The 27193-nt window shown below is 50.3% G+C and overlaps 4 protein-coding genes across 4 annotated transcripts; 3 read left to right on the top strand and 1 right to left on the bottom strand.

Annotated features, from left to right (window-relative positions):
• The first annotated feature begins 609 nt into the window (after positions 1 to 609).
• Positions 610 to 4385, top strand: LOC128714411 (uncharacterized). The gene is made up of 2 exons (XM_053809289.1): positions 610 to 3743; positions 3806 to 4385. Exons 1-2 carry the CDS (start codon positions 610 to 612, stop codon positions 4383 to 4385), a joined length of 3714 nt encoding a protein of 1237 aa, XP_053665264.1.
• A 2297-nt stretch (positions 4386 to 6682) lies between these two features.
• On the top strand, positions 6683 to 7750 carry LOC128718297 (uncharacterized). The gene is made up of 4 exons (XM_053811936.1): positions 6683 to 6802; positions 6874 to 7206; positions 7293 to 7613; positions 7667 to 7750. Exons 1-4 carry the CDS (start codon positions 6683 to 6685, stop codon positions 7748 to 7750), a joined length of 858 nt encoding a protein of 285 aa, XP_053667911.1.
• A 10858-nt stretch (positions 7751 to 18608) lies between these two features.
• LOC128719726 (uncharacterized) lies at positions 18609 to 22186 on the top strand. The gene is made up of 4 exons (XM_053813359.1): positions 18609 to 18623; positions 19016 to 19316; positions 19391 to 19846; positions 22131 to 22186. The coding sequence occupies exons 1-4, from the start codon at positions 18609 to 18611 to the stop codon at positions 22184 to 22186; spliced, it is 828 nt and encodes a 275-aa protein (XP_053669334.1).
• Positions 22187 to 23288: 1102 nt separating this feature from the next.
• Positions 23289 to 25394, bottom strand: LOC128718288 (uncharacterized). The gene is made up of 4 exons (XM_053811932.1): positions 25350 to 25394; positions 24403 to 24674; positions 23497 to 23731; positions 23289 to 23417 (listed from the first exon to the last, which is right to left on the bottom strand). Exons 1-4 carry the CDS (start codon positions 25392 to 25394, stop codon positions 23289 to 23291), a joined length of 681 nt encoding a protein of 226 aa, XP_053667907.1.
• Between the last annotated feature and the right edge of the window lie 1799 nt (positions 25395 to 27193).

The following is a 27193-nucleotide window of genomic DNA, read 5'->3' as shown; positions in this document are numbered from 1 at the left end:
TGCATATCATTTGCATTAAACACAGCGCCTTTGGCTTTGAACTTTCCCCCAAAGCATACACACTTTCCATTCTTATGTTGGTTTATGGAGGCCCGTATCATCCAGCGGGAAGTAATTGTGGCGCGCGCGCGTCTTTTGAGCCGGCAGAACTAACGATCTGCGACGATCGGCCTGCTTAGGAGTGCGTTTGTCAAACGACGGGGCGAGTAATTGTACAGAGCTACTGTACGCCTGGTAGATCATGCATCCGTTTGGCGGATTGGCGGAGATCGCTGCGGTACGGCAATGTCTCGATCGCGGCACACAACTGGAGCATATCGGCAGGCACCCTGCAAGGTTAAGTGCCCGTTGGGTTGCATTGCTGCAGCTTCTAGGCTACTGGAGCGTTCCAGTTCACCGCACACGGGAAGCGGTACCTGCTGACGGTGCTGCAAATATTCTGGAAACCCGTCCGCGGTACAGGCTCAGTAGAGATCCGTCCGTCGTTCAATGAAGACCTCAACGGAAGGAGCTAAGTAAAGTGTCCGTCTTCTAGTGGCAACAGTGTCCAGACGAAGCATGGCGCCACTAGCGTGTCCCGCGGTATTCGGCATCGCAACTCTGGCGGTGATGGTGGTGCTGAGGGTGCGTGACGTATACGCGGTCAGCGGTATATACGTGAACAATCACAAAATAGACAAGTTCGAGACGGATCGCGTTAAGCTGATACGTCCAGCGGACACCAGCACCCGGGAACCGTCGCATTACGTCAGCAAGCAGGGTTTGCTAACTAAAGACACTTTCACCAGCGCGCAGCAGTACTATCAGTACCTCGTGGGTGAAGATCCCGTCAACTACATCGATCTGCTGTGGGGCAAGAACAAAACCCAGCTCCCGTCGATATTTCGCGTCGGTGGTGTTTCCTCGGCCAATTATCAGTTAACGACCGCCGCACCACCAGCTACCGCCAGCAGTCCGACCAGACTCACCCTCAACTATTCCGATGATCAATCGCCAATCAAAAACACGCTCAACAACACGAACCTTGCCTACTTGGGGGATTACCAACGTCCACAATCAGCACAGTCAGGTGTGGTCACCGCGTTGCCGGTTTCCACCGTCCGGTCACCAACAAACCCCACTCGAAGGCGACGCAGGAAGAGGCCAACTGCTGCACCGTCCGCCCAGCAGGTGTTGCTTCCAACGGCGCTCGGCGTACCATTGCCGGAAGGCACCAAGGCTGTACTAACGCCCGAGACGCTATCCCTGTTAAGCCGGTACTACTCCTTCAGCTGCACCCTGACACCTGTGCAACCGACGCCGTCGGCGTCTCCGACCTCGTCCACCGTTCTGCCACCGAGCAGCACGACGCGCCGCACGAAGACGCGCTACCTCACCACGGTAAAACCCACCGCCAAGCGACCAAAACCCAGCACCGGCCCGGGTGGCGTCAAACAAAAGAAGCCCGTCGTGTACGTGGACCCGCCGGTGATAAAGCGCATCGGTGGCGTGCTCGAGTCGGTGTACGCGTTTATGGAGAATGCCCTCACCAGCACCGAGTACGTGGAGGACTCCGGTGAGACACGTGCGGCGAAGAGCACCAACACGTCCAAGCGCGCCAAAGTCAAGCGGAACACCAAGTCGCCGCTCGGTGTGCAAGAGTACGGTGGCGACGCATCCGGTGGGATGGACGGGACGGCCACACACGCGGACACCGAGCAAACCTGGCTGCCGGTCGGGAATGAAGATGTGGCGAAACTTCCCAAACAAATCACGCCCAAGCTGGTCACCATTACCGGACTTCCCTCGACGCTCAGCACGGACGGGAACAAGAACAAAATGACCACCAACATACAGGTGACGAGCGAGTATACGGCGGCGACCCCGCCGACCGTAACGCTCGGCAAACCACGGCCCGATGACAGCGACGACTACGAGGACAGCAGCGAGGACGAATCGGAAGAGGACTACTTCGACGGGTTCGGCGGTTTCGAAGAAGCGACCGACGAAGACGACGACGATGAGGATGAGGAGGATGAGGAGGATGAGGAGGATGAGGTGTACGGTGTGGGTGGCGGTGGTCCGGTCCGGCCCAACCGTCAGACAGCGCTCACCAACGACAAGGATTACGAGGACGTTGTCCCACCCGTGGAACGCCCGGTGCGCATCAAGCGGGTGAAGAAGCGGCGCAGAAAGCAGCGCCCGGCGGCCAGCTACGAGGACACGGCCGAGTACAGCGACGAGGAGGGTTCCGAGGAGCCGGAAGACGAGTACGACGACCGGGATGAGTCGAACGGGGAGGAGGACGACGAGGACGAGTCGGGCGAGTCGCCGGACGATGCGGACGGCTTCTTCAGCCGGATGTTCGCCACGTTCGGGCGGTTCGTGCGGTCGCTTGGTTTCGGGGCGGCGGCACGTGGCACACCGGACGACGACGATGATTATTACGGTGGGAATGCGCGCAGTACCACGCCGCGTGTGCTGGGTGTGCGTCGGCGTCCCACGCGCAGCACCGCGGCAGATGCCTCGCCGATGACACCCAGCCGGCTGGCAGTGCGCACCCCGGGACAATGGTTTGGTATGGCGGGATCTTATCTGTCGAACGACATCGAGGAGGAGGCTGCCGTTGGGGAAGGCGTTCCACCGTCGGAATTTCCCGCCGTTACTGCGCCGTCAACCGCCACCTCCGCCGGGTGGTTCGATTTGATGATGCCTTGGGAGTTTTTCAATCCCTGGACATCGGGTGAAGCGTCCGCGGATGACGAGGAGCTCACGGCCGCACCTGTTACGGCCGTACCGGAAGTGCCACCAACACCGCCAGTGTCCTCACCGGTGGCTGGATGGTTGTCACAGCTGTTCGTTGCTAGTACGACAAAGCCTCCAGCGGCAACTGCTGCGTTGCCGAAGCCAGACCAACTGCTCTCGGCGTTGGCACAGTATGTCGCACAAACTGCCACAACCGAGCGGCCTGCAGAGCATCCACCCCGACCAGTACCCTACAGCAACTATCAACTTTGGCGCATCTTCGTCCACACCGAGGACCAGCTGGAGCGGCTGGAGGACTATCGGCAGTCTCCGGACGGGGTGCGGCTGCAGTGGTGGAGCGCTCCCTCAGCAGTGCGCCCGACGGATGTGCTGGTGCCACCCGGTGCACAGGGCGCCTCCTTGCGCGAGTTCCTGGAGGAGGAGGGACTGCGGTACGAGCCCACGATACGCGATGTGGGACAGGCGATTGCGTACGAGAACCCACGCCCGACACGCCGCGAACAGATGGAGATGGAACTGCTGCACGGTCACCCACTCACCTGGTACCGGTACCATCGGTATGGCGATATCGTCAAGTTCGTGCACTACCTGCAGCGACGACATCCCCGGCACGTGCAGCTGCTGCATATAGGCCGCTCGTACGAAGGGCGCCCCGTGACGGTGGTGCGCGTATCACCCGGACCCCAGCGACCGAAACGGTCCAAGAAAAGGCCGGCAGTGTTTGTGGAAGCCGGCGCCCACGGTCACGAGTGGATCGGGCCGGCCGTTGCCACGTGGCTGCTGAACCGGCTGCTGGAGATGCCCGACATGCCGCACGGGAACGGCACACCGTCCGCCGATTTGAAGATGATGCAGTCGTACGACTGGTACGTGCTGCCGGTGCTGAACCCGGACGGGTACGAGTACAGCCACCGGCACGACCGGCTGTGGTCCAAGAATCGCTCAAACCAAACACAACACCCGCCGGCCGGTGTGGGACAGGCACTCCTGTCAAGCGCGTAGGTATCTCCAGGTGCGTCAACGTTCACCTCACTGACGTGCGACATCTTCCCTCCCGCAGGCTCAACTGGTGGAATGCGCACAAACCGCAACTCGTCGAGGACAGCTGCTACGGCGTTGACCTGAACCGCAACTGGGCGTACCGGTGGCAGCAAGCATCGGACCCGGTGTACCGCAATCCGTGCAGTGACGGGTACGCCGGCACCGAACCGTTCTCCGAGCCGGAATCTCGCGCGTTGCGCGACTTTCTCCTCACCAGACGGCGCAACGTTCGGCTCTACCTGTCACTGCAGGCGTACGGCCAGGTGTTGGCCTACCCCGACGTCGACAGCATTACCACCGGCGACCGGGTGCGGTACGGGCCGGAAACGCTCGGCGACGTGCACGAGATGGCGTCGGTCGGTTTGGAGGCGATGCGCGGCGAGGCTGGCGAGTTTTTGTACCACCTCGAACCGGAAGCGGGCCCGCGGACGTACGGCACGGCGGCCGGTTATGCGCGGCACGGTGCAGGTATACGGTACAGCTACACCTTGCGCCTGCCGGATACAGGGACGCACGGTTTGTTGCTTCCGCCCTCGGGCATTGTGCCGATCGGGCGCGATCTGTACGAGCTGCTCAAAGGTATGATCGAGTATAGTTAAGGCGGGGTGAAGAACAAGGGGGGGGGGGGGGGGTGGGGGGTAGAGTGGCCCAAAAAAAAATCACACACAGAGGCTAGCAGAGAGCGTCAAGTTCCAGTGGGAGATGCTTATTTTTCAATTGATTTGCAACGTCGCTTGTTTCATCGCGATCCACCGATCGCGGGATCGCTAGGGAGTTTGACATGTAGATGGCGCTCGGAGCAGTGAGAAGAAAACGCAACGCGCAACACAAAATAAAGAGCCTGCACAACAAGAAACGGACAGAACAAAGCAGAAGAGTGGTTTTTCAGTGCAGTCTTTTGCCGACTTACACAATACTCGGATAACTTAACAATATCGTTTATAGTTTATATTCAGTGATCGATTTCTTCTTTTCGCGTTACGAAACACACTAATAATTAATATTTTCACGTTTATTTCGGTAATTAGAGCAAATTTTTACCAAAATTAATGACTTTAATAGCAAAATGTGACTTATTTTTGGTAAAATTTGAAATTTGACAAATATAAACCTCAATTCCACATGCATTTAATTACATAAATTACACGAATTGTCAAAAAATTCGCGTAACACGAGTGTCGCGCAACTCGGGAAAAGATAGTGGACGCTAAAAACATTGCTTCCGTGTGCTTTGCTAGTTTATAGATGCCACTCTAGTACTTTAACTGCTTCGTCGGCATGCATCAGCAAGAAAACAAAAGCAAATCCAGTTAGATTCTATTTTAGCATAAAAGCATGGATGGGTTTAATGAAAACATTTAAAGACTAATTAAAACATTTCCCTTTTATACCTTTACGTGATGTTACATCCATACACACACACAATTTATAGAAAGTTTGAATGGAAACACCTGACTCATCCTCACGTGCTCCCCACCCCCATTGCTGAAGCTAAACGATTGATTTAGGTATAAGAGTTTACTACCCCACCCGTTTATTCCCATCTCCCCGCAAAACCCTTTCCAGGGTCTATCTCTGTGGTCCTGTGTTGATACAATTTCGGTGGAACAGCACACACAACTTTTGGGGCAGTCGCGTGCCGTACGTCCATTCAATTTGTGGCAAAAGAAAAGCAAAACAAGAGCAGAAAGCAAAACTTGTGCATAGTTCAGGTGTAGCACAAAGTACCAAGAACGCCCGTGGGAGGGGGGGGGGGAGAGAGGAGTGGGGGGGGGTTGTTGCAAAATATGGCCAGGGACTAATGTAGACCTTTACCGCTACTACCATTCCGGAGTTACATTATAGTTATTAATACCATTAGAAGTTAACTACCACCCGTGCGTTCCTTCCTGCTGGTCGGCTATGGTTTGTAGTGGTGTGTGTGTGTATTGCAGGTGGGAGTCGGAAATTTTAAGCTTCGACTGTGTATCAGTCGGTGTGATTGATTGTAAGTTCAAAGTCAACCACATGCGCTAGTGTAAGTTAGTAAACAACTACGACGACTAATAATGCGGCGTAACGTACAGTGAGTAGCGTTACTTTTTTTTGGGGGAGTTTTAGCAGACATTTCGTCTCCGAACGAACGAGGCATTTAGTGCAAATTACAATTACATTTATACATCAGTCAGGCTTTATTGCCTGCCTGCGCTACATCAAGTACGTCGCAGAGAGTAGCGTTGTGTGTTGTAACACACTCAGCAAGCGTACTGCATTACACCAGTCCATGTCCGTTACTCAACCCCACACCACGCTGTAACCAATCATCGACCCATTTTCGCACTTCTGCAACATTTCCAAAACCGTACCACGGGTGCCGCATCGATCGGCAGCCCGGTGGTAATAGGGCAGGCACATCCGGTACCATGTGCTGAAGTGCGAAAGGATTTGCCCGCCAAGGTTGTAGGCAGTGTTTCCCGCACCGCGGAACACACACACACCGGTTTGCATAATGTTTCGCAATCGTATCGTTATCAAACGTTACGATCAGGATGATGGGGAGCGAGCGTGTGCCAGTTCCGCGGCGGGAAGCGTAACAAATTGGAAACTATTGTCAACTATTTCGCGGGGTTGGAGATGCCTTGGGATGGTACGTGGGCGAGGACGACTGCGAAACCCTGCCTGCCTGATGGTCGGTAACATGCAAGAACAAAACTTTGGCAAACTCGCATCACACCCCCATTGCCTCGTTCACCCTTTGCCGCGGACCCAGCGGCAAACAACCCACGCCGGACGGTTGCAGCGAGCGCCTAGCGTTACCTCAGTTCTTTACGGCACGAGTTCGCGAGTGTACGGTTTGTGTACCACCAGGGGACCAACCACCTGGAGACATTTTAAATCAAAATTCAATTTTTCTCCAATGAACCTCAACGACATCAGCAAACCGGCAGCTGAGGTGGCCACGATACGGCTCAGCTTCGAGCAGCTGAAGGATACTTTGGGACGCTTCGAGTACTTCCGCCACTGGACAGAGGACCAGGTACGGTATTGGGTGCGAGAACCGAGTGCCGGTGTTGTGTCATGCGTGCTTTCAATAACCCTGCCATTCAGATCCGCGAGTGTAGCGTCTTGGCGCGTGTCGTACAGTATGCACCGCATCAGACGATACCGCTCGATCTTCCGCTACCCTTCGCCTATCTCGTGCTGAGTGGACAGTGCATGATCATGCAGTGTTTGCAGCTTCTCGCCGGTGATGAGTTCCGGCTTGCATCGACCGGGGCTGGAGTCGCAACACCGCCACCTTCCTGCCCAAACACATCCAACCCCGAGGCACAGCTCGCGTTGATACAAAACCTGCACGACACTTTTAGCACCGGGAGTCTTACCGCTCCGGCCGGTACGTCCCTGCAATATGATCCCGACAATGCAATCTGCTTTCTCAAGGTACGGATATCGGGTCTCCCACAAGATGGTCCCACACAAGAGATAGAAACTATTCATCTCCTCCAACACTCATCTTCTCTTCCCAGACTCCCACACAGCAGGGCCCGGTTGCACACCGCTTCCTAGACGTCGGTACCCTCGGTTGCGGGGCGGTGTTTGGTTTGGGCGAACGATACCATCACCGGACGATTGTGGCGCGCACCAGAACGCAATGTCTGCTGATACCGCGGTGCTGGTTGTTTCTAAAGCCGCAAAACATTGGCAACACATGGCAGCGGCTCCGTATGTACCTGGACTGGACCATACCCGGGCGGGACGAGCTGTTCCGACAGTTCCTACGGGACAATGCGTGGCTCGAGTATCGACGATGGTTGATAGGCGAAACGGCCAAACGGCGCAGTGGTACGGTAATGGCGGACGTACCGGTGATGTGCCGAATTCTTCAAACTTCCACACCCAGGAAGGGGAAGGATGGGAAAAGCTGTACAAAGAAAATGAGATAAGAGTACCATGTGTTTCTGCTCCTGCTAAAGTAATGGCTTAGACTTGATATATTAACTACTCACATTGAATCTTCGAAAGTTGGAAGAGACCGAATCAGGTTAGAATTAGACTCAAGGTGATTATATTTCAAGCCTAACAATCTCCAGAACCGGTAGAAGTAAGGTAACTGTCAGAATCGGTTTGAAGCTATAGAACCTAAGGAGAACAAGATACAGAGGAGGAGCACCAACACGATAAAAGTAAACCATAACGCCGTGTGGGTACTGCCGTGTAACGCTCAACTCATACATTTATTCCACTCACATCCACCAGGTGATAATAAAGTTTTAAATGTTGTGAAGCAATAAACACAGTAGCTCAATTATTAAAAATTACGAATAGATTTAAAGCAACGGAGATGGTTTCTGTCTGAATTCTACTAAAAAAAAGCCCTTTTTCATCTGAAGTCTCTCTTGAGGAGTTCCTCCTTGAACTCCTCACAAGGTATGCCATATTGAAGCGAGATGCAACATGCTTCTAAATGAAATATTCCGTGTAATGAGTTACTCAAACTACAGTTGCCAACTATACCTTGCATCTTACAGATGAGAGAGAGAGAGAGAGAGAGAGAGAGAGAGAGAGGTGTCCAAGAATCCTATGTCTAGAAATCCTATGTCTCACACAATATCAGCAGCCACTAGTCGCTTTAATTCCAGTTTTTTTTTCAGAATCTTCTGTTAAAGATAAAGCGCATTGAGAAGTTGAGCAGCTAAGGTTGTCTACACACGGGAGTTTTAGTCCAGCAACAGAATGTGATATTAGAAAAGTTCGAAATTAAACATCAACTCGCATTGTGTCAGTTATATTAAGGTGGTTTTATTGGAGAAAAATTAATCACCAATCAAATCTTTATAACAGGAGCTACAAGGAGGTCTCCAACTTCTTTTTTATCGGTACAAGAACCTCAAGAGTGTTGGGATTATTATTCGCAGTGCATAAATATGTTGGGAGTGGAACCTCGTACTCTTGCGTGAATTCAACCTTTATTAACATTTTTACATACATACATCTGTCATCTCCGCCTGACATTTCGGGGGGTAGGAAACTAAACTATTGCAGAGGGTTAATACATTGCTATTTCTAACAAAGAGAACCTTTTTGTGATTTTATTTACCCGTAGCTGGATAGTCAGTCCTGCGCACGGGGGATTGGCCCGGATGGGATTTTGGTCCAGTCCGTTCTTGTGAAGAGCGGCACCGCTACCATCATGCCACCGGGCTGCCCCGGGAGGTGTCCAACAAGGGAGGCTATAAAGATGGGATCAACGCGACCTGGACAAACTACAGAAGACTTATCGATCTTAATCTCTGCTAGATATGATTTCCACTACATCTCCCTGTTTACGTAACCTACAACATCAATGAAGAGCCGTATCGTGTAGTAAAGAGCCTCCAGCACCGAAACAACCTGGCACCGCGGTCTCCTACATCAAACGAAAGTTCGAAGGAGCGCTGCATTCAGGGCATCAGGGCAGGGTGTAGGGCATCCGTGTGAAGATATGCAACCGGCGCACTGGCATCCACCGTACATGCGAAAAAAAAAAAAGGTTGCTGCGCGAAAGTTCAGCATCGATACTCCCTTCCATCATGCCCCGGCCCACGGTGACGGGATGAGCTGACAACCATCGGCCGACGTGCGCAACAATAAATTATGCATATGTGCCCACTTAAGCGTTGGATGATTTCGCCCGCCCGGGGTTTTTTTTTTGTTTTGTTTTCGGCTGACGTTTTGTCTCTCATTGACCTCTCGCTCGCGTCCTGTGTTTACTCTGTGGGAAATTCGTCTCGATAACTTGGTCTTTTTTTCTCAAATCGGCGCTTGGGGCAAGGCTTAATTTTAGAAAAGTGTCTCTATATGCTTGATCATATTACAACAATAAAAAAAACACTCACAAATACAGCGAAAGAATCGCAAACTCACCCAGCAAGATAGCCATTGTAAAGGTAAAACAAATGTAAAAGGGAAAGAGGATGAGAAAGATCTCATACAGCGACGAAGATTCCTTTTAAAACAAACAATCAAATTCCAATCGGCACGGTGGTGGGGTTGCAACCAACGCGTAAGTGTACACCGCTGCCATGACGAACGCCATTTAATTGTTCGCAAACGGCACTGCCGAAGGTTACACTTGTTTGCCAAGCCGTGACCTTTTCCCCAAAAAATCAACCTCAAGTGTGAATGTCTGAGTGTGCTTCGGCAGGATAGTGAAGTGTGTGCTAAACGCGCAGGATTACGGGCCCTGCCCCGATGCGGCGTATCTTGTCCCTCTAATCAGGACAACTGCGGGCCCGAACACCCCGGCCACGCTGACTAATTAGCTTGATATTCAAACCGACACTGACACCTTTTTTTATGGTGCCACGCCATATTGCCGCACGGTACGGTTTATATCCTGCGTCGTCGCCAACGATTTACGCAATGTGATCCACATGGATGGAAAGAAAAATGGCCATTGCACTGGTATGGGTGCATCCATAAGTCTTGGCAAAGGGGTTTTGGTTTGTGCACGAGTGTGGGAAGCCTTTTTTCTTCACCTATTGAAATGCTCCAGCTCCTGTGTGGTGCGTTGGTTTTATGGTTGTTTGGAAGTGACCCCTTTGCATTACTCAACAGTTTGATCCAACACACACGCACACACCGCACACATTAAAATGGTTCCAAATCGTATCATCTCCACGGCGTCCGTTACTCAATATCCCCAATACGATTGCTTATAGATCACGGTAAAGAGCACTACAGAGTGGAGGGGCAGGAGGAAAGAAGATGAAAGAAGCAGTCAAAAAAACAAGCACCTAAAATTGTCGATTGACAGTTCAGGTGGGAGACACACGGTTGCGAGAAAGAACGCATTCGTATGGTCCGCCGTGTTTGGACATTGTGTAATGTTGTGACAGTGTGTTAAGCTTGAAGTTCACTTGAGGCCGCTGATTGCACTAATGCAGTAAGCGCTGGCGCACTTGAGCGTCACCAACACTCTCACCCCAAAAAAACACTCGCCACACACTACACACGAGAAGCGATAGAAAAGCACTCCGCGATAGCAGTGCGGTACGCTTCACCGTACAGCGTGATGGTGTGTGTCGTCAGTGAGATGGATGACACTCGGTGCGGACGCTCCAAAAAATGGCCGATTATAGTTTCACACTGTACAATGCACCGGGCGACTGGGAAGATTGGTGCACAATTAACACGTCCGGATGTGTCGAAATGGAAGACCGTACGGTGCGGTACCGGCAAATGTGAAGTGATGTTCCGCATTGTCTGTACTGCATGATCCATTTTACGGTGAAATTAATAATACGTAATTATTTGACGGCCCTTCTTTGTTTGAGGAGTAACGCACGTAACACATTACGGTCGCTGCAAACGTGACGTGTTGATTAGTGGCTGTCACAAGTGACGTAAAGCGTTTGCAAAGAACGGGTGCGTGCGATAAAATTCTGGGCGAACGATTCCTTTGCTTCAAGGTCATAGTCGACAATGATGAACTTCTTCTACTTTATCGGCACAATAACCTCAATAGATTTAGGCCTGCCATTTCTGGCTTTCTGTGACTTTATCTTCCCGTAGCTGGATAGCCAAGTGCTGCGCCCGGGAGATTCGGTCCGGATGGGATGTTCGATCCAGTACGTTCTGGTGCAGACCAAGGCACATGCAGTAATCCCAACCCCAATATAGCTGACTACGTGCAGCAGCGCCATTCGCGAGGGATTTCTATCTACAGCTCACGTCCAACAGCTTCACCGAGAAAGTAGCGTCGGAAACCAAATTTCACTGGCATCCGAGGGGCCGGTTTGGTGCTCATCAAGGCATTCCCGAAAGCAGGAACACTAAATAATATAAAGCGCTATTAGCATATCACATAATATTTGCCAGGTCTAAACACTGCCCCGGGCCGTACGGCTGCACCGTCGCGTTGCTCGTAAATATCGCATTAGAAAATCAGCTTCCAGCTTTTACTGTCCGTGTGTTCGGCGCACAGAAACACCAGTAGAAATGAAGTGGCGTACGGCTTACAGACGTGTGCCAGTGCCATCCTGCTTCGGCTGGGTGCTCCGTTCCGTTACGTCTCCACTGTTTTTTTTTTTTTTTCGATTGGTATCTATTTGTTTACTGCTTGGAGAGCGTTGATTACCTCATAGTCGCTGATACGGATGCGAGATGCGTGCCTCGGCATTCCAAGAATTGTACCCTGTAGCCTAACGGTGCTGCTCAGTGCTTTCGCAGGTGGCGAAGACACCTTCTTCAGGTGCTTCAGGAATTCTAGACGAATTGGAGAGCTGCTCCAATTCCAGAACTCCCAACCCGAGTTTGAGTACACGCAGGTACGCCGGGAGTTCGGCGAAGAGTTTGCGGACACCCGCACGCCGGTGAGATTCGGTACGCTCGCGTGTGTGGCCGAGAAAGCATATCGTTCGGCGTATGATTTGGAAAGCCGCCGCCACAACGGTGTCCGGTGTCGATAAAAATCGAAGATGCCGCCCCCCAACCCCCCGGATGAATGTTCGGGATTTTCGGACAAGCGCGGGGGTGATGGGTGAGGGAGGGAAGGGTGGACCGGGAGGTGAAATCGAGCGCAAAAAAGCGAAAGTGTCGTCACCCAGGTCTCGTCAACCGCGCGTGTTTCGCCTCTTCTTTTGTTTGTTGCGTGCTGTTGTGCCGCTTCCCCCGAGTCGGTCTTTTCTCTCGCGCAAGCCGGAAAGCGCCCGTTGGCTGGCTGCTGCGGCGGGAAGAGCATCCGATACGGCGGGCGGAGAGGTCCGTTTAAACGGTGGAATCTGTGTGTGTGTGTGTTTTTATTATTATTATTATTTCCTTGCGGGTGTGCAATGAACATGATGGCTTAACCGACCCCCGAGCAGTCGTGCGCACCGGCGTACACTGGCGGGGTCAGGTGATCTTTAGACGCCGAATGACCTTTCCTGCGAGATGAGTGCATGTCAGCTTTCCATCATCAATGTCCACCGGTGGGATCTAACTCAGGGCTATTACATGACGTTTTGGGAGGGGAGGGGACGCAGGGCCCGGGAGAAGATGCCAGGGCGTTACCAATGCCACCTTAACCTATTAGATAAGCGCAGCATCGAATAGTAAGCGCCGTAAATGGGGATGGGAGATACCCGGACCCGGAGGCGCGGTTGCGATCGGTGGTAAACATAATTGTTCTGAGATTCATCCGACCGATCATATATCGGCATTAAAGGATTTAAAAGCAAAAAAAAAAATACATATTTCTATTGACATAATTATCATCCCATGCTTAGGTAACTCTGTGCGTTACCCGGAGCGTTGTCACTGACACATATGTCTGAACCCGCCTCATCTGCCGCCCTTTTACGCCAGCACAATTTCACCAACAAAGTCTGATGTCCGTCCGCATTAATCTCACGCGCCGGACAACCAGTTTAGGTGAAGCGGGTTTCGTTCGGCCGTAAAGCTGGCAACCCTTTACAACGCCGATTCGAGATGTCAGATAATGCAGCCAACTCCCGCCCAACGGCGACCAAGGATTACAAACCACCCTCCACTGTGCGGCCGGTATCTCACCTTCCCGCAAGCTGGCGGTCTGCCGAGCAGGGCCTCTTTCCACCGGCACGAATCATTAGGTTCATTAGCGGTGGTATTAGATTCCAACGAGGGGATTACCGATCAGAGGGTCCCACGGCCGTCCCATCCCGCTTGTCATTCGCTTGGCCGTCGTAAAAAAATGCCAAACAACAACTGCAAACAAACGGCCTTAATCTGAAGACGGATTGTTTGCAGATTCACCACTTGGAGGGCACTGCGCATCTTGACCTTTCACCCGCACAACTTGACGTATGCGGGGTTGGCCCCCGCACAACCCGTACTGGTGGGTGATCCTAGGCCACGAAACCCCCGAACCACACCAACCGCGCCAGTACGGGTCACGCGTGGTTTGTTGCGGCTCGCCATTACTGCGGCTAATTGAATGTTTAAAAATCCGCAACTCAAAAATGTGCTTACGTAAAAAAAAGAAGAAGAAAAGAAAGAAACCCCCCCCAAAAACGAACAAAACAAGGAAAAACATGTGATCGCTCAAGACAATAGCAAACAGAGGCAAAGGAAAGTGAACAAACGATACAAATCGAAGCAACAGCAACCAAACAGCCTAACCAAACTAAACACTGAATAAACAAACGCATCCAATCGAGTTCCACCAGTTTTGCTCAATCGCGTGACATTTGAATAACGCACGCGATAACGAAACAAAACCAACAGACTGTCTAAAAAAAAAAATACACACACGCACACACCATCCACCTTCAAGTAAAAACAACAGAAATCTCTCGCTGGAGGCGAACTTTTCGATGCGCCGTCGTAAACAGGTGGTGCGGGGGAAAAGGCGGATAAGGGAACGGGTTAGTTATTCAAACTAGGATACAAAAGATGCTGCGAAATGTGGGTTCTTTTTTTTTGTTGTCACCGCCTTCGTTTCACTATTTTTAACACCAAAATCAATACGGTTTAGAAATTCAAACACTCCCGTGCCGTGCCGGCTTTCGTTTTCGCACACAATTTTTTTGCTTTATTTTCGGGCCGGTTTTTTGGACGCGACGGAAACCCCTGTTTTTTTTTTTTTGCTGCCTTCGCCAGCCTGGTTTATCTTTCCCAACCTTCCCATATTGCTCAAAGTGTTCGCGCGCGTAAAATGTTGGAAGATATCGGAGTATTTATTTCTGTCCTCAAGCTATTTGGTTTTTATCACACTTCCGCAGACATCCTTTTTGGTGGTTTTGCGGTGGGCCGCGATTATTACCCAACGACGCCACCCCTGTGGGATAATCATAATCATAATCACCCTGGCCTACGGAAACCGGATACACGGGAAGCTGCAGTGGAATTCTAACGCGTTATACTAATGCGAACATTTGTAATTCATAACCGGAACCTGCTCAACAAAAAAAACCACCATAATTGAGTGTTTAGAGTCGCCAGCGGCAGGCGAAAGAGCGAAAAGGAAAGTGTTACGATCTGTCAGGACGACCGTACCGAACGGATTCAGACATTACTTTCGGGCGAGACATTGTTGAAGATGCAGCGGTCCCTCCGCGCCCTTTTAATTCGGCGGGCACCCGGACCGGAATTGTCTTCCACCGGTGCGGAGTCCGTTATTCAACTGGAGCTCTTTTTTTTTCACCTCGTTTTGGGGTGCCTGTTCCAGCTGGAGACGTCTCGAGAAGCGTCCGTGTTTGCCGCTTAATACCGAAGCGTGCTGGAGGGATGGTGGGCGGAAAGAAGCGCCCGGAACGCGGCCTGATGACACCAGCGGCGAGACGCACAGTGAAGCGAAGCGCAAAACGGAAGGGAAGAAGAAAGCGCGAAGCATAACGAAAAAGACAACAACAAAAAAATACACATCCGAATATCAATAGCAACCGACCGGTATCATCGATGGGCTATAAACTGCGAAAGGACAAAGCGCGTGTCGCGTACGGCAGGAAAGGAAACTCAACCAGCAAACAGATGATGCAGGGGCGCTTGGTAGTGCAGCACCGAGCGGCCCACAGCACGCGTAGAAATGTGCGGTGCTGCAGGCGTATCTGTCTTATCTTAGTGTGAGTGCTCCACACATCAAAATTCAATACATCAAATTTGGGGTTTTAAAGAATAAAGAAAAAAATTATAAACAAAAGTACACAAGCGCCACCACCAACCCTGCAATGGAAGTGTCAATTTATCAAACAATTAAAACACAGCTCAGTGCTCGGGTTGCGTGCGCTGCTTCGGCTTCGATATGACGTCTGCTTCGTCGATGCTGACCTGTGATGTGTGTGGTAGTAACCGAACGGTGGAATGTGCTCGTTGAGTGCCGTTTGCCGTGCGCGGTGAAACGGTAATTCTCCAGCTGTATGGAGGCGTCGGAAGCAGAAATGTCACCGCAACGCTGCCCGTGCGGGAGCGTCCATCTTGTTGCCCCAAAAATATCACCGGTGCAGGATTAGGAAATGGCAATGAATTGGATGGTAGGCGTTGGAGTGGAAAGCGTACCGAAAAAAGCGAAAGTAAACTCGAACGGGTGAGGATCGTCCAAGGATCCGAAGCGCATCATCATCGGCAATATCTAATAACCATGGTAATCTTCCGCCATCGGACGAGGATAATGTATTCAACGCGAGCAATTGGTGGAATTTATGCCTTGAGAAAGGCTTAGACGAGCAAGGGAAGTGGTGCGTGTGACGACTTCATTGGGAAATGTATTTGCCGAAGAAAAGAAGGCTTTTGTGTCGCACGTAAATGTCTAGTGGCTGACAGTACTGACGAGTCTATCACACCATTATTCTATCACGTCGAGTTTTGGAGGTCACTTGGACATCTTCACTGAGGTGTAAGCGGTTATTAGGTGAATCTGCGACTAGGTCATCTACTGCTACCTTGAAGACTTAGACCTATCATTTTGAGATTCCTTGACTTCTTTCTTTCCACTAGCTGGACAGTCAGTCCTGTGTACGAGTGAATGGTCTGGATGGGAATTGACTGTCATACCACCTTCAGTAAAGTATTAGTATAATTAACTGTCAAATCTATACGTCAAAGTGACGTCCATGTTTATTATTTTGTTTGATTAATACCTATACTATTACATCGGCCTCTCAAAGCGTCGTTTTGACTGTACAAACAGAGAGACAGACTATTTACCAGCAGAAGTAGATGTTGGGCATGTTATCTCATATGCAAGAGAGGACATATTGGCTTATACCAGGGGTCTCCAAACTACGGCCTGCGGGCCGCATGCGGCCCTCGAGAGTCTCCAGTGCGGCCCGCGACGCTATTGCTAATATTACCATTGTAATGAAAATGTCTATTTTGGGAATGTTGTAATATTTCTTAACTATTCAATTTAATTACTGAAATAGTTAGCAATATTTAATAATAGAAATTGTGAAATAAAAATCCCCCGAGCGCAACATCTTTCTAAATTACCCGGAAGATACAGGGTTTTGCAATAGATAGAATCTGATGAGCGCAACTTAATGAATCGCGTAAGCTTATAAGATAAACTGGGAGATTGATAGTGAAACACAACACAATTTACTGAATCGCAAAAGCTGGATATGGAGTCGCGGGCACAATTTAGTGAATGTCAAATCCGGCCGGGCTGTTTCTATATCTGCCGGATTCAAGAGTTGAAATAGAATATTCAAAACTAATGTACGACATTTTAAACAAAGTTTGTTCAAATTATCCATTAAAACTTAGGTTTAATGATGTTAAATACTTGTGATTAATTTGCAACTTCATTTTGTATTTCAACACTTGAACCCGCCTGTACGTAAACATGCTAACCGATTTGGCATTAACTAAATTGCGCATGCGATTCCATATCCAATTTTTGCAATTAATTAAAGTTTTGTAGTTTTTGTGTCTGATCTTGTCTGTTCGTGCGATTCAGTAAGTTGGATTCGCCATATCCTATCTAATGTAAAACCCTGTAATGTATAAGTGGCCCTCACGCTATCATAGTTTCAACCAATGCGGCCCGCCGACTGAAAAGTTTGGAGACCCCTGGCTTATACCACTGCTATCCAACGTCAAGAATCTGAACGTTAGTAAGAGTTTACAGTTACAGATGCAGTTTGTGGCATAATACTTACCGATTCGTGTACAACACCTTCCACGCCTGACGTTTAACGCCCAACATCTAATTGTGCACGGGGTTTTGAAGTTTGCTCCACCCTGTGCCCGAATCTCTGTTCTCGGCGAGCCACTTAGTGCCGGTGTGTCCATTGCCCAAAACCGTCAAGCACGAGGCCGTAAAGCCCCCGGAGGGCAAGATGCATCTTCGGTTACGGTCAGCCGGAGTGTGAGCGTGTGTATTCCCACACCGGTGCAATGATGAAACGCTCGAAGCGTACGGAAACCGGTGTGTGAATGATGATATTATGGTTTTATTGTGTCTCGCATTATCTCCCATATTCCCGCCCTGGACCGACAGATGGAAACAACACCAGAAAACACAAAAAACACAAAAACGACACACACACACACACACCACCAAACTCTCACTCTCTTTCACTCTCACTCGCAGTCCACCTGCCCACCCACTACCCTACGGTGCGCTCCACTCCACTCTTCCCCTATCTCTTTTCTCCCCCCCCCTCCCTCCCCCTTCCTTTCCCCTCTGCCAGACCTACATCATCTTCGTGAAACACGGGGGGCCTGGATCTGTCCGTGGAGCGCGCGTCCTGCACACCAACCTCGCCCGGTCCCTTGCGTGTACTTTCTCCCTGTCGCGGAGATGGTCGACTCTCATCATCCAGGCAGGCAGATGGGGGCAACATTTTTCGGTTGCCTGGATTGCGTTTGGAACCAGGGAACCGCCGTCTCCCACCTGCCTCACTCGGTCGGCAGCGAGCCAGTCACACGCCCGTCCTCACTCACGCTCTCTCTCTCACTCGCTATCGCATCCACTCTCGCTCTCGCGCAGGACAGCATCCGGCAAGGTTGGTGGTTGGTGGTGGCGAACGAAGTGGCGCAGCATCTCCAAATCCCTGCCGGTGCGCCGGTGGAAACCTTTTGTTTCGGTGGCGCGGCAGAAGAAAACAACGACCACCGCAACCGCAAACCGCCCGGGCCAGGACGAAGAAAACCCGCACCCGGTCGCGCCGTGGCGGTGGGGGAAGATGACTATATTTAAGCGGACCGTACACAATATCCGATCATCACAGACAGCCCGAGCAGTACGCAGCACACATCGGCAGGCCAACGTAAGCCGCAGTCAATCCGTATTTGTGCGTGGCAGAACTCGTACACGTTTATCGGCGTGCCGTCCCGTTCAGTGCATCCCCCCAGTGCTTTGCTAACGTTGTGGTTTAGCCGCTTCAGACCGAGAGCAAACCATGAAAGTTTTAGTGGTAAGTGGGTGGTGTGATAGGCCAAGCGCGTGTTCCGCGCCCAGTGCGCTCAGTGTGTGCCAACTCTTGGCAAGTCCGGCCGAACAGCCAGGTGGTCGCCAGACGAAATAACCCGCAGTGCCGGCTAGTGCATATACCAGTGCGACCATACACCCACGGGAGGCAAGCTCCATTGCTCCAGTCCCCAACCGACATTTGCTTGTCAAACTTCTTCAATCAATTTTCACCGGGAATGACTCCCTCCCGGATGCTCCGGGAAGGAGGGCTGGTGATCACCGTCGCCGTCGGCAGCTCCCAAAGCCTCCATCCCGCCAGTATCCGCTCGTAACAGTTCTCGTTCTTTGTTTTCTGTTCTCTTTCCATACGTTCGCGTCCATCCGGTTGATCCGCAGGTGCTTGCCTGTGTGGCGTTTGTAGTGGCCCGTCCGGAACCGCCGGTCGGTGGGTACCATCAGCACCACCAGCACCACGGTGGCCACGGTGGTCACGGTGGGTACAACTATGCCCAGCCCGTCCAGAACGCGGCATTCGGCCAAACGTTCCAGTCGTCCGGTGCGGCTGTGTCCGCCACTGGCAGTGGCGCGTTCTCCGACGGGCTGGCGGTTGGTGGTGTCAACACCGGGTTCTCCGGTTCCGCGTTCTCCAACGCCAACGCAAACGCCTTCAGCCAATCTAACACGGCCGCGTTCCTCGGTACGTTTGACCCATTCCCCCCACCTCCCCCCGGAAACCACTCCCTTCTCACAACGGTCCCTTCTGTTCCGCAGCTCCCCAGCAGCAGATCGTCCAGAAGCACATCTACGTGCACGTGCCACCGCCGGAGCCGGAACAGTCGTTCCAGCAGCAGGTTGTTGCGCCCGGACTGCGCCAGAAGCACTATAAGATCATCTTCATCAAGACGCCGCACGTGCAGCCGTCCGCCGCCCAGCTCGCCCTCCAGCAGTCCCAGACGGAGGAGAAGACGATCGTCTACGTGCTGGTGAAGAAGCCGGAAGCGCTCAACGACATCAGCCTGCCCGCACCGTCCGTCAGCAAACCGAGCAAGCCGGAGGTGTACTTCATCAAGTACAAGACCAACACCGAGGAGGTACAGGCCCCGGTCGGTCTTGGCGTCAGCTCGGCCAGCACCGCCCAGGCCGATGCCGGTCTCGGTCTCGGACTGCTCTCGTCCAGCGGCGGTGCCTCTGCGTCCTCGTCGGGCGTTGCCCATTCGGGCGTCTCAAGTAAGTACCCCGATTAGGCGCTCCAATAGAATTCCAAACCCGATCGCCACCGAACTGGTCACCGACAGAGTCAACGAACTCTTCCTCCACAACGGTTGGGTTGGGCTTTCGGTTTCATTTTCGGAGGGCCCTGATGGAAGGTGAAAGTATACCTTATCCAACCGTGTGTACCGTTGCATTCTGGACGTTGCGAGCAGAGACTCCAAGAACAAAACGAGATCCTGTCCACGGGCGGAACAGGCACAAAGCAACACGGCAACACATTTGATTGCTCGTTTCGTTTCGTCTTCATCCATTCTCGGCTGTAGAGTTGCGTTGAGCTAAGCGCTTTTTTTTCCTTCTCCAAGATGTGAAGAGGTGCTTGACGACTTCTGAGAAAATAATAACCCCCTCAGGCAAGCGCTTTAACGCGAAGCGGAGAACATAAATTAAATTATGTCCTCCCTAACGGGGGATAGGCTATAAACGAAAGACTTCCCCGAGGTATCAATAGCCAATCGCCCACATGTTTTCCGAACGGAGAACCCCGTTAACGGTGGGAACGCTCTGTGAGGTTGCTCGAGCTAAGCGCAGTTGATGTTTTCATTTGTTCTGGTGCGAAATTGAGGAACACTGCCTGTGGGAACTTGTCGGAGGTGAAGAAGACACCGGTAGATACGCACAGATGCGCAGACATTCCTGGAACTCGGAAAGGCATTAACCCCCCCCCCCCCTCCCCCCCCGAACACCGAACGAAACTCGTTCTCAACTCCGCTACACCGTCGCTCACATCTCCCTGCCGCCAGCTGCTTCCCAGTTGGATTGAGTCCGATTTCTTCCCATTTGTATCACACACGCCATCAACAGCACCGAATGCCGAACAAAACCAAACAGGTCGAAGGACAATGAGTGTCGAAAAACAAAACCCCGGAGCGGGAGTTTAAAAAAAAAAAAACTTTCACTTAACGATCGATAGGCGCTTCACGCCGCGCACGGTAATGGTGGCGGCCTCCACCTTTGGTTACCGGCACGCAGCTGACAAGCGTTCGTCTCCATCCGTTTGCCTGTCAAAATGTCATTTTATCAATATTTCACCTCATTTCCCATCCGACACCTTTCCGCGTTCGTTTTATCCCATCGCCGAACGCCGCACGATCATTTACGGTGACACACTGTCTACCTTGCGTGTGGCTCACTTATAACGACACACATATACCCTCACGCACTTCACGGTCATTGGTCATCGAGTGTGTATTTGCATATGCGGTATATGTGCTTGGCAGCCGCTGCTTAGTGAGATTTCTTCTTTCTTTTTTTCGTTTGTTGCTCTTCTCGCCTAACGAGCACTCTAAACACGACGCTCCGCACGCTTCACACACCCGTATCAGTGTCGCGCGGTACACCCGATAACGAGATGGTTGCGTTGGTATTTGTTTTGTTTTGGGGCAAGTTTCTACGCAACGCAGTATCACGGCACCAGATTTGCACTTTCATCCGAGGGCGGGAGGCTTAATTAGGTGGCGGGCAGGACAGGGGACAGCGGGGGGGGGACAGCGGGGGGGGTTTGTTTGCGTTGTTCTGCTTTCCCTTTCTTTTCTGTTCTCTTGCGTTCGCATCCTGCTCGACTTCGGTCCAGCATCCAAGCACCGCTTCCCATGCAGCATTTTGGGTGTGCTTGTGTATGGCTTTTTTTTTATCACACCCATTCGATGTGTTTGTTCTTTGGTTTTGTTTTCTTCCATTTTTTTTTCTATATGTTTTCTTAACCTGTTGAATGTCCACTTATTTAGCTATTCATTTCTCTCATTAATTTCGAATCGCTTCACAATCGGAGTTCGAGCATCGGGCGAATGAATTATTTATGAGGAGGAATTTTAAACATTCCACCCGATTCCATCGATTGTTCCCGGTCCGGTGGAAGAGATTTGGAATGTTTACACTTCCGGCTTTCACATGCGTTTGATTGGTTTTCTATTTTTTTTTTGTGCTGTTGTTTTTTTTCCAAATTATTTATTTTTATTCAAACACATTATTGCCGATATCAAACATATTATTGCTGTACGAAAAAAATATGTTAAAAAACAATACTTAGCACAAAACCACTTCTAGCTCAAACACTTCCTATGGTCTGGGTCAAACAACCAAACGTCGCACCTCGTGTACAGTGAGATGCCATCTGTTTACTTTAGCACATTTCCCTTTTCTACTTTCTTTCAAAGCTAATTGTTTGCCAACATTTGCCCATTTAGTTTCGCGATTGTTCATTTTGCCCTTCCCCCGCTTCTTGTTTCTTCCTTTCCCACAGATCTTCCCGCTCAGCAATACGGCGCACCCGGACACCACCATGGTGGCTACCATTAAGCAGCGTAAAGGCCACTAGCAGCACCCCTAAAGAGCGACCTATCGAATGCTCCTTACAACCGTCATTCCTTCCATCATTAATTAATTCTCGTGCTACTGTCTCCATTTTGTCCTTTCTTTCCACGCTCTTGTGCTCGTGCACGTGCTTAGTTAGTACAATTTTCTAAAACAAAAACCACGAAACATAACGCAAACAAAAACAAACAAAAAAGCACAACTAAAAACGAACCGGCAGAAGGTGCGAAAAGAAACGAAAACGTGTGAACAACAATAAGAACGCACACACAAAAACAAATCGGTAACACTTAGGAGAGAAAACAAAAAAAAAAACAAACAAAATGTAGCGGTGACAAATTTTTTTTTTAGCATGTAAGAAGGAAACAAATGCAGCGCGTACATGGCTGGGCGGATGACTCGCTAGCTGACACCGTACAACCGATGGAGGCGTCGACGATTCCGGAAATATGTGCGAAATGCTCAACGCAAACGAACGTAGCTAATTAATACTCGGTTAACTTATTTATCGTCTGCCCTCTGTTTTTTTTATTTCTCGCTACGCAGCCATCTTTGTTCTGCTTCATCTTCTGTTTTTCTTTTCGCTTCTTGCTGTCAGTTTCCTATTTGGACGTGTTTTTCGCGATTAGCCGGACATGTTTTTTTTTCTACGAACGAAGCAGCAAGATTTCGGACAGTTTCGGAAAACACTTCCCGTTCCCCCTCCGTTTGGAACCAAACATGGACCCAAATGGTACCGGACAGGAACAGATAGGAAAGGATAATACTTCGTTTCTCCAATTCTTCATTTTGTGTTTTTACTTCTCGATTTGTTTATGTTATTCGGATAGTTATAAGTACACCAATAAATGCCCATCTCACGCATGGAAGAGATAAAGAGAGAGAGAGACCGAGTGGGAGAGCAAATATATAGCGAAGAGGAGAAAGAGATTTTCAACAACAAAAAAACACGCACACACATCTGTTGTTTCATTTCATTTTATACTATCCGAATGTTGACAGGTGTTGGTCTTCATCGCGGATCTTCGGATCTGTCAAACCGTACAGCTGGAGATACTTGCGGTAGAGGTATTCGCTCAGGATGTACCTATAGCGGTACACCGTAACTGTTGCTGGGGCTTTGGCTCGGCGGTGCACCGTACTCGGTGGGTGGCGTTGGTCCGCCACTCTCCGGATATGGTCCACCGCCATTACTCCCGTGCTCGGCCGATGAGCGCTGCAAAGTGGATGAAATTGTGGCGATGGGAAAGGATACTAAAGGGCGCGGCGGTTTCGGGTGTTCGACCCTACTCTACCTGCGTTTTGTAGCGGATGAAGTACACTTCCGGCTTGGAGGGTGGCGTCGGCGCAACCGTCGGTATGACGATCTCTTCCGGTTCGTCCTGCTTCTTCACCAGCACGTACACGAGCGTTTTCTCTTCGTTCTGCTGGATCGGGGGCAGCACGGGTGGGGCGGGCGTCGGCGGGGACGGTGCCTTTATGAACACGATTTTGTAATGTTTCTGGGGCGGCGGTACCACGACCGGTTTCCTGCTCGGCGACGCGAGAAAGAGACGCAACACGTTACAGCAGGGCGCACAGCCTTACGCTCATCCTCCGCCCGACGCTACCAGCGCGTGTTAATCAACTACGACAAACCTCACAGCAGAAAAAGGAAAGCTTTGCGGTGAAGAACTCACACGGAGCCTTCTTCACTTCCTTAAAAGGTCAACGTGCCCCTGGAGGGTGGAGGACCCACTGGTTGCGTAACCAACGCCCCAACGCTTTCGGCGCCCACCGAAGCGGGCACTTGGAAATGAAAGTGAAATCAGTCGTTGGGAACAAACCAACGCACGGATCCGTGTCCTCCACCGGTTCGAACCGTGGGAGTTCCGAGCGGTTAATTGCGTCGCATAGTCGCACGGTACGGACCGGCTCTGGACCACTTGAGTCATCCATCACGGACGGCAAACAATGAAAATAGCCACTCAGGCAAACGAAGATGCGACTTCGGCAGGTGACGTACAAGCAGGATCTGCTCAACATCACCGCGAGGCCGATTTGACCTATCGAAGGCAGGAGATGTTGTTGCTCCGGAGAATTCTTTGAGCGTTCCAGCAGATAGAATCGTCTCCCCAAACTCACATCAACTTTGAAGATTATTAATCGGCAGGCAAGGCACTCGAGGATGAGCGTGTGATGGCATTCCGAACCTCTCTTACCTGGTGGTGACGTACTCCGGTTCCGGTGGCGGTACATGCACGTACACGTGCTTGTGTATGATGGGGGCCTGCGTCGGTGGTCCGTACTCGGACGTGGCCGAACCGTAGCTGTTGATGGTGATCGATGGCGATGGTGGAGGTGGACCATAGCTGTAACCGATCGAACCGCCCGGACCACCGGGACTGGTGCTAAGACCGTTGCTTGTATCGAGCGAACCAGCGGCCGGACCAAGTATAGGCGGTTCTGGACGTGCCGCTAGACTGCCCAGTTGCTAAACGAGTGCGTGTGGGTAGACATAATTGGACAGACATCAGGTAATGTAATGGGAAGATAACGAACTCCTTGTCCGAACTACTTGTCTAAATAAAGTCACTAAACTTGTCTAAAGTGTCTAAAACCATGAGTGCCCCAGTGTCTAAAAATGTTGGGTTAAAAAACGCAGTAAGAACTATGTATTTCTCCAAAAAGACTACCAACCAAAAAAAAAACGTAATATAGAGACGACTCTTTAGAGACATAAAACGTATGTATCTTTTCTCCCCAAAATAATGCTCTTGGAATTCTTGGAGTTTTGAATTTAAACAATCCGACATTAAAGTGGATATTCATCGAGTGATTTTGGATCTCCTGATAACTTTCTTCTTGAACAGGTACGCTGAGTTCTTCGAAATTCTTGTAATTCTTCCGACTACGCTGATGAAAATGTAAAGATGATATTCGTAAACAACTTCAAAGTACTCCAAATAAGGTGAGAAACACTGCGGAAATACTATGGGCCGGAGATACCACCAAGAATTGCATTGTCTGCGTTACGTCTAAAACCATCTGTTTCGCACATGCTGTAGCAACAGTTCGCCTAGCTTATTCGCATCCACATTGATTGAGGAACCGTTGCCGGACCGTGTTGATGGGATGCAGTTTGATAGAATCGAACGTGTAAGCTCACCAAGAACATCAGGCACGTGACGATCACTTGACGTGCGGGCGCCATATTGTGGCCAACAGGTGTATCACTAGCCCCAGCTGTCACACCTGCAGTCTTCACTCGTCCACCAGAATAGTTCTCGTAACCGACGGAAGGTTCGCGAGGAGAGATACTAACTTCTGCTATTGGTACTTCCTAATTAGACCAAAACCTAAAACAAAACACCTCCAAATGTTCTATGCCCACAACGTCTCACAGTTTCGGTTTCCGACACAATTACACCTCGTTGTTTTCCCCGTTTTTTGTTTGTTTGTTTGTTTGTTTTTGCACCAATATCTCTGCGCATCAGTTTGTTGTTTCTCCGCAGGCGAACTTTGCACGGCTGTCACGATGTTCACTGCCAGAATGGCCACCATCCACTAAGCAAGCGTGAAGCGTATAGGATTCGTTTTATATCTAAAACAATGGTTAAATGTTTTGCAAGCATTCGCATCTGGGCTGTGTGTCGGTCCCCACCCCGCCCGCTTGGGTGTGCTGCTCTTGCCACAGCAAACATTGCCATCCCGCGCCCGACACCTCCGCGTTCGTGTTGCGCCCTCGTCACTCGTTGATGCTCCGGATAATGCACCTTACCGATCCGCCCCTGCGCCGGCAAAATCTACACACTCCCTCTTACCTTCCCCCTATATATATGTGTGTGTTTTTCCCCGAAGATGCTTAAAAGCTACCAATTTGCAACGGTGTCCCTTTGCCCGGCAAGTCTTGGCAATCCGGCCGAACCCGTAAGCTCTGCTGCGGTTTGAAGCAACACACGACAACGATCGACAATGGCAACGGTGCGCATGCTGATTATGTGCCGATGGAAGGGTGGATTAAGGGGGGGGTTGTGAGGGGGGCGGAAAGGGGAAGAAGAAAAGGTAAATAAAATGCATTGCATCAATCGCCGCACTTCGGCTGTGGAAATGGTTCAACCAACTGAAGGAAACGCTGATAATGGCCCGGCCGCTCTTTTACGTGTGTCCAACGTCCAGCGTGTCCAAGAATGTGGGCAAAGCATCAGACAGATGCAGTGTAGCTTGCGAATTGCCGTCTAGACATGTGGAAATTCAAAGAAGATGCGCGAAAGGACGGCTACCAATATCACTTTCTTCCTTACCCTCGTAATCCCAAACCGTTGAAAACCAATGCTCTCCACAGGCACAGTGGGATAGGGAGAGTACATTTAACATTAAAAAAAAATAACTCATTTTTTGATAATAGAAAAGTACGTACAGTCATTTCCCGTGTTACGCGAATTCGAGATACGCGAATCTCAAAATTTTTGACAGTTTGTGTAATTTTATACGTAAAATATAAATTTGTACTTGTCCAACTTCATTCCTTTTCCAAAAACACGTTACTTTTTTATGTTAACAAAGATACATTTTGATAGAAATTTACTCTAATTGGCGAAATACACGTAAAAAATCGACTAATCGATCCCGTGATGCTAAATATATACGATATAATAAATGCAACTGGAGATACGTGAACTCTGGAAAAGACTGAATAAGAATTTCATTAGCACTAGAACTACAGAATGAGTCATTTTGACTGGAACGCTTCAACTTCATTATCTCAATTTTTGTGGTAAAACAATTCTACCACAGCTGATGCAAAACTTTTACAAATATTTTCTGTAGTATGAAACTCAAAAATGTATCAAATCAGAATCCAGGACATCGAAATTGTTTATAAAATGACCAACAGTATAAAAAAACGCTTTAAACGCTTGGTAGTTGTGTATGTGTTCGAAAGTATTCGATAAAGCGTGAATTGAAAGTTTTTAAAGCTGAAATGTTGTAATAACTATGGTTTGTATTATC

This window comes from Anopheles marshallii, chromosome X (genome assembly GCF_943734725.1).
Source record: "Anopheles marshallii chromosome X, idAnoMarsDA_429_01, whole genome shotgun sequence".
Classification (NCBI taxonomy): domain Eukaryota; kingdom Metazoa; phylum Arthropoda; class Insecta; order Diptera; family Culicidae; genus Anopheles; species Anopheles marshallii.
This window is presented reverse-complemented; position numbering and strand designations above follow the sequence as displayed.

Bases quoted from the DNA above. Each gene is read 5' to 3' on its own strand.
- LOC128714411 (XM_053809289.1), top strand. From the start codon at position 610: ATGGTGGTGCTGAGGGTGCGTGACGTATACGCGGTCAGCGGTATATAC. The intron at 3,744-3,805 runs GTAGGTATCTCC...TCCCTCCCGCAG, and splicing joins CAGGCACTCCTGTCAAGCGC to GCTCAACTGGTGGAATGCGC.
- LOC128718297 (XM_053811936.1), top strand. From the start codon at position 6,683: ATGAACCTCAACGACATCAGCAAACCGGCAGCTGAGGTGGCCACGATA. The intron at 6,803-6,873 runs GTACGGTATTGG...CCTGCCATTCAG, and splicing joins GCCACTGGACAGAGGACCAG to ATCCGCGAGTGTAGCGTCTT. The intron at 7,614-7,666 runs GTAATGGCGGAC...TTCCACACCCAG, and splicing joins CCAAACGGCGCAGTGGTACG to GAAGGGGAAGGATGGGAAAA.
- LOC128719726 (XM_053813359.1), top strand. The intron at 19,317-19,390 runs GTACGTTTGACC...TCTGTTCCGCAG, and splicing joins TAACACGGCCGCGTTCCTCG to CTCCCCAGCAGCAGATCGTC. The intron at 19,847-22,130 runs GTAAGTACCCCG...CCTTTCCCACAG, and splicing joins TGCCCATTCGGGCGTCTCAA to ATCTTCCCGCTCAGCAATAC.
- LOC128718288 (XM_053811932.1), bottom strand. From the start codon at position 25,394: ATGGCGCCCGCACGTCAAGTGATCGTCACGTGCCTGATGTTCTTG. The intron at 23,732-24,402 runs GTAAGAGAGGTT...GTCGCCGAGCAG, and splicing joins CCGGAGTACGTCACCACCAG to GAAACCGGTCGTGGTACCGC. The intron at 23,418-23,496 runs GTAGAGTAGGGT...TCCACTTTGCAG, and splicing joins TCATCCGCTACAAAACGCAG to CGCTCATCGGCCGAGCACGG.